Source organism: Nicotiana attenuata, unplaced genomic scaffold (assembly GCF_001879085.1).
Source record: "Nicotiana attenuata strain UT unplaced genomic scaffold, NIATTr2, whole genome shotgun sequence".
Taxonomy (NCBI): Eukaryota; Viridiplantae; Streptophyta; class Magnoliopsida; order Solanales; family Solanaceae; genus Nicotiana; species Nicotiana attenuata.
In genome coordinates this window covers 5,935-12,766 of record NW_017670898.1, presented here as the reverse complement: position 1 = coordinate 12,766, position 6,832 = coordinate 5,935, and the positions used below count along the sequence as shown (strand labels likewise).

At 34.9% G+C, this 6,832-nt stretch overlaps 1 protein-coding gene across 1 annotated transcript; it reads right to left on the bottom strand.

The window, feature by feature from the left end:
- Nucleotides 1–1,831: 1,831 nt before the first annotated feature.
- Nucleotides 1,832–3,614, bottom strand: LOC109244315. The gene is made up of 6 exons (XM_019411377.1): nucleotides 3,151–3,614; nucleotides 2,931–3,057; nucleotides 2,585–2,863; nucleotides 2,341–2,442; nucleotides 2,144–2,258; nucleotides 1,832–2,031 (listed from the first exon to the last, which is right to left on the bottom strand). The coding sequence occupies exons 1-6, from the start codon at nucleotides 3,612–3,614 to the stop codon at nucleotides 1,832–1,834; spliced, it is 1,287 nt and encodes a 428-aa protein (XP_019266922.1).
- Between the last annotated feature and the right edge of the window lie 3,218 nt (nucleotides 3,615–6,832).

Genomic DNA, 6,832 nt, shown 5'->3' with positions numbered 1-6,832 from the left:
AAATGGCGATATACTTTACCCCATTTTCAGTTAATGAAATTTAAACCACTAATATGAAAAGGGGATATGTATCATCCATCCAAATAGAAACTTGAAGAGATGGAGATAATATGAAATGAGGACACTACTAAAAAATAGTAAATTTGTGACCGTCAAATCAGTCACAAATCAGTCGCAAATCGTATTTTTCGACCGATTTGCGACTGAAAAGTATCAGTCAGAAAACACGTGGTCGCAATATATTTGTGACTGAATCAGTCAAAAAATTTTGACGGATTCAATCGCAAATTGAAAAATGCGGGGACATTTGAAATTAAGCAATTTGCGACCGAATCCGTCGCTAAATTTGCGACTGAATCAGTCGCTAAATTCTGAGTGAAACAGTCGTAAATAATAATAATTAATTAATTAAAAATAGGTAAATACATAAGTTACCCCCTGAACTGTGGACCAAATCCCCATTTTACACTTTTTGCGGACAAAAATTATCTTACACACTCAACCTTTCCAGAGGGTGCCTAAGACACACTACTTTTTACAGCTGTCAAGTGCATGTTTTACACCTAAAAGAGGCGAGTGAATGCAAATTTCTTGGATCTGAACCATTATCTAAACGCCACATGTCAAGGCTTTTTTAGTTTTAAATTTTTTTTAATTCATTTCTTGTTTTTTTCTCATGTTAATATATCTCTTAATAATTTGGTCCCTCTTCCACACCCTACCACCCCACCTGAACATTTTTTTTTAGGGTTTAGCGCTCAAGCTTGATGCCTTGGCATAGCTTGAAGAGGCTGCAACTCCTAATTGTATAAAATATGCACTATTCAACATTAGGTCCCCATATGTCTCCATTTCCGTTTTTTCCATTCACTTTCTGTTGCATCCTCATGCTTCTTCCCCTATGTATAGTTCCAACGAAAATCGAATTTCTTGTGTATTTTTGTTTCCAGATCCATCAGCTATCTGATGGAGTGTAATGAAAATTCGAATTTCTTGTGTAATTTTTTTTTTTTGAATGGGTATGAAGAAAGAGGGTGATGGTGTTTGTGGGTTTCGTTCAAAAACTTAATGTTGTTGGTGGTTGCTATGACAGTAATGGTGATAAGGTGGTGGCAATGATGATTTTAATGATGGAAAAAACTTTAATGGAGAAGATGACTGAAAATGGGGTTGGGGAAGATGAGAGATCCTTTTATTTTTTATATTTTTTTAAGAAAGAATTATTAATTAGGGTGTGAATTAAGAATTTTTTTCTTGAGTTATGACACATGTCAGAATGTTATTGGTGCGTGACATCACACAAATTTTGAAAAAAATTTCAACAAAAAAGTGGTGTGTCTTAAGCACACTCTGGAAAGGTTGAGTGTGTAAGGTGATTTTTGTCCGCAAAAAGTGTGTAACGGGGATTTGGTCTATAGTTCAGAGGGCCTTAAAAATATCGAAAATTCTGTATTTGCGACTGATTCAGTCGCAAAAGTTAATTAAATATTGTTATCAATCGCCAAGCAAATCTGGATAATTCGTGGTGAACTTTGTGTTGGATTCAGTTGCAAATCTTGGCATTTTTAGGCAGAATCCTATTGTATTTCTAATTACCCACCTGCCAAATAAAACAGTCAACCAAACACCTTACAATTAACCAAAAACCTAATATAACAATCCAAAATTCAATATTTACCACAAAGCGAACAATAATATATATAACAATTCAACCAACTAATGAAACAACGATATATCAAACAACATAAATTAAACATGTCTCTAACTTCAACTCTAAAACATTCAAATAGCCTATTCAGATTCAATCTCTTCCTCAGACTCAGACTCAGACTCATACTCCATTGCAGCTCTTTTCTTGCTTTTTTTTAATCAATTTTTGGATCAAAGCCTGAGTTTCTTGAAGTTCTTGCGATATTTGATCCACTTTTTGACGCATAGATTCCATGTCTTCTTGGGAAACTGATGCCCCAGTGAATAATGTTGTTGGTGGACGACTGGATGATGGTTGTACTCCAATCCCGTAGACTCGACCTTTATTTTATTATTTTCACGAGAAATAAAGAAAAAGAAGTAAAATAAGTAAGAAAACAAACAAGCAACTTTCAAATTAATACCAAAATAGATAATTACATAATATTTATACCTTTATTCACGCCACCAGCCGCTTGTGTCCAAATTGCAGTCATATCCTCCGAGGTCGGCCGAGTTCCTTCAGGTTGAGTTTGTTGCCATGCATCAAGATCAATATGATACTTGTCCTGAAATAAAAATAATACACGTTATATAAATAAAATAAACCAAGAAGGACAAAATAATATAGTGTTGGTGTTTGGGTTATACAAATATCTCTAAAGCACGCGGTTCGATCCATCCTTCTCTTGTGCCATCCTCCTCCTCCTTCTTCTTCTTACGGGTCTCTGCAAAGACCTCCAGTTCCTTTCCCTGAAAATTAAGAATAAATTAGAAATATATATATATATATATATATGTATATATATATATATATATGTGTGTGTGTGTGTGTGTGTGTGTGTGTGTTCAATTTGCACGCTTGTAAAACTAAGAATATTTTATAATGAATTACCATTCTCCAACGATGGGCTTCAAAACTAATAGAACCTCCAGTATGCAATGCTCCACCCTTAATAGAAGCTCTGTTTAACTTTGCTTGTTCACTCTTCTTCTTCCACTCAGGGGTGTTCCACTTCGCCAAGAGCTGATTCCAGACATCTTCACGTATCCAATTAGGCTTTTTGCCACCTTTCCTAGCAACATGATGTGAATTTGTTATCAGCTTCTGTGCTTTCTTCTCGAAGTTATCATGCACCAGATTTTCAAATGTTTGCTGCCATACGCACTGAACCTGCAAAATTGAATAAATAATATTAGACGAATGAGGATAAGTATTAATAAAAATTAATTTATCTTACCTTAAATTGTTGCCACTTATTCATTCTGATCTGGTACGGTATCTGTTTCCAAGAATTCCAAGGCTCGTCAAAAAATGGCTTCATAGATTCCATTACCATATGCGCAGCCTGAAAGGATGGCAAAAATCTGCATTTAATTTTAACATATAAAAAGTCATTAAATTCATTATATGCAAAATTTTATTGAAAGTTTTTAAAAGGAAATTGAATAAAAACTCACCCGACGTTATGGGGAATGATAATCAGCCGATGAAAATGATCGTACTGTACAGTCCCTCCAGTACAATGTCTCACGGTACCAGCAACTGTAGACGTACTGGTAGATGGGGATGCAGCTGCGTGAGAGCCTCCAATATCCAAGTTAGAGATACTTGGAGTGGATGATGCTGGAGATGATAATTGAGTGGCCGATGTATGAGGCACAAAAGATGAACCGCCATGCTGGCTACTATGATGGCTCGAGGATGCAATCGGTGGTGAGCTGCCGATCTGACTAGCAGGACCACACGGGGAAGAAGCTGGGAAATGAGGCGTGGGTATTAAATTAATGGTGGTCGAAGCTGAACCACCATGAGAAGGCATGGAGTAATACTGAAGCGAGCTAGATGGGGGAGGGACTTTGAAAAAGTCAGATGACTGTGAAGCTGGCATGGAAGGACGAGGAGGCATAGGAAGAGGGCTCATATTTGGTATAGGTGGAGGAAGCTGACTTGATCTAGGTAAAGTGTGTTTCTTCTTCTTAGATTTTTTTTTTTTTTACTGCGAGAATTTTCAATAACATGTACTTGTTGTCTTCTTCACCTTTCTCTGTCTCGCTCTTTATGTAATCACGTCCTTGTTGTCTTCTTCACCTTTTTCAATTACAGAAGTTGTATGATATTCAGCTACTATGCATCATACATTGATAACTTTTCACAAGTGAACCACAAGAATATCACTTGTCTTTTTTCACTTATATATCTATATGCCCCGTTGCAAATATAACACTAAATTTTATACTTGTACTTTTGAACTTATCGATCCAAAATGTTAAAAGAGTTTTTTCCACCTATGTATCCATATGTCCCGATGTAAATACTGGACTTCAAGTTAGAAGCAACATCAATCCAAGACATGAATTTGCTAAAATGCAAATGCAGCATCAATCCAAGTTTTGAATTTGATAAATTTTAAACTTCAAGGAGTCATTTGGTTATGGTGGGAATATCCTTTTAGAATTTTAACATTTGTTAAAGAGAATTAGTGACTATTCACAAATCTCTACTTAAACTTGTGAATTTAATTAATCTCCTTAGAGTATAGACTACATAGAGCATATGATCTATCGACATCTTCCTATAAACATTAGGTTGCTAACCTTTCTCAAGGATGGTATCTGAATTAAACTCGAGAAGCCGGCCTACCAATATATTATTTTTAGGTAACTAATGCTTCAGAAACATAAATGAAACGATTTGCTTCATATATTACCAAATTAACTATGAATCTTAATCTCCTACCAATTTAGTATGACAAACCATCTCCACCTTGCTTATGTATTAAAAAATAAAAAATAAAATTAGAAAAAGAAGCATTGTTTAGCAAGAACTTGACATCATTGATTATCTTTTACATTGGAATTGACCTACAACAAAACAATCAATCATGTAAATTTCATTGGAGGAAAAACATATTAATATTCATCACTCATGAAAAAACCAAAGGAAATTGACCTAATTTTTTATTCAAAAGCAAAATTAAGTTTGATTTAAAAGCAAAAGGTTAAATAAAGAAAAAAACTTCATCTTCCATTTAGCACTCTAAACTAGTATCTTGCAGAGATAAAGTGCTGAATAAAAGTATCCAAAAGATTTCAAGAAATTAAAGTACCAATTATGCAGGAAAAGAACCTTAAAAATCACAAGCTTAAGGAATTAGAGGCCGAGAAGAAGCTAGTGACGGGAAAGGCACCAGCAGAAGAAGAATCTCCTGCGAGAAAGTCACATTAACATACTGATGAACTCGATTAGAAATCTTAAAATTTATAATTAAAACCCTAATTAAGAAGAAAATATAAAGAAAAATCAAGCAGTGAATAACAATCGAAATATAGACTCACATTTAGAGGGATTCGACGAACTTGTCGTGTTGGGGTTCCGTCCAACTGATAATGGTGTAGGGTTTTCTGGCTTTCTTAGCCTAAGTGGGCGGGCGACGACAGGGACAAAGTAAAGTATGGGGGAAATTTTAGGGGGAATTTTTAAGTTTACTAAAAATTGGGGCGGGGTTAGCGTTTTAAAAAGGATCTGCGACTGATTCCGTCGCAAAACTAGCGATCGTTTCAGTCGCAATTTTAAAAAAGTAATTTGACCAAAGTTTAAAAATATTTGCGACTGAAACGGACGCAAATGGTCAAATAAAATTGTTTGACTTTTAGTTTCCGACTGAATCCGTCGCAATTATTTATCCCGGATTTTTGCGCCAAACATTGCGACCAATGTTATCGGAAAAATAGTCGAAACAATTAAAAAAAATATAACAAATATTATTTTTGAAAATTCCGACCGAATCAGTCACAAATTTGCGACTGATTGTGTCGGTCGTAAATTTTCAATCGCAAATCAGCTATTTTTTAGTAGTGAGAGGAGTTGATGTACAATAGTATATTAATTTGTCCCTGCTTAGCAATCATGAAAGATAGTAATGTTATCTTACATGCAAATTGCTCAGATCATATAATTTGTTAAAAGTAAATATATTGAGCCCCAGTAAAATCTAGAGGTGTCACTTAATACAGTCAGACCTCTCTAGAATATCATCTCTATATAACAACACTTCACTATAAAAGCTAAATTTTTTTGAAACCAATTATCATGTTATGTTATAATATATGTTGTCTATAACAGCACTTTGCTATAATATCTAGAAATATTCAAAACAGACGGGCATGTTATTGAGAGGTTTGAATGTATATATTTTGTAACTGCAATTATATTTTACGAACCAACGAAACTCAAGAGTTATTAGCATCAACATGAGTTATTTTACAAAGATCTTATAAGGTTAAAGTTTCAAAATTTATCTGTTCCCCTAAAGGTTGGAGGCCCTTGACCAAGGTTAAGTTGTCATGGCCCTTAAAGGGACAGTATGTCAAACAGTGTATTTTACCCGAATATATAAAGACTACTTTTACCAAAACTCAATAATGCATTAAATTCTTCATCCTTTAGCTTTTCAGATAAAGCCAATAAAATATTTTATAAATGACTGCAAAAGAGTACAGGGACTGACAAAGGGGGGAAGGAAGGGGAAAAGCAGCTAGCAGGCAAAAATTATGAAGGCCAAGGGTGGCAGAGATGGAATGATGGATATTTGTGCAGAGAATGAAAAGAAGCAAATTTGAAAGAGGATAGAGAGAGAGAGCAATACTCAGAAAGATTCCCATTGCCAAGTTATTTGATTGGTACTAGGGAGTACGTACTTACATGCACCAATTTTACTCTATAGCCATAGGACTCATGACTCTACATCTTAGACAACTGTCAATAGTGCCTTTGAAAAGGATTTATTCTGTGTTTTTTAATTATCCTAGAACTAGAAGGTTTTGGAATTGTTGAATTCATTCTTCCAAGAACTTGACAATAGGGATGATAATGTTGGCTCAAAATCGGAACACTTTCAGCCACAGTGAACTGACACAAGCACTGGGGACTTGATATATAGTACGATAATAGTCACTGCCCGGATTTTCCACGTTCGGGAGTCGTGATGGCGCCTACTATTAGGAGCTAGACAAGCCAATTATTAATTACCTCTTTTAGCAAACATCAACAATATAATAAAACGAAGCGTTTAATAATATAAGCGGAAGTCTCAATTGTAAATAACTGAAAGAAATGCGAAAAGTCCAACCCAAAACTCTA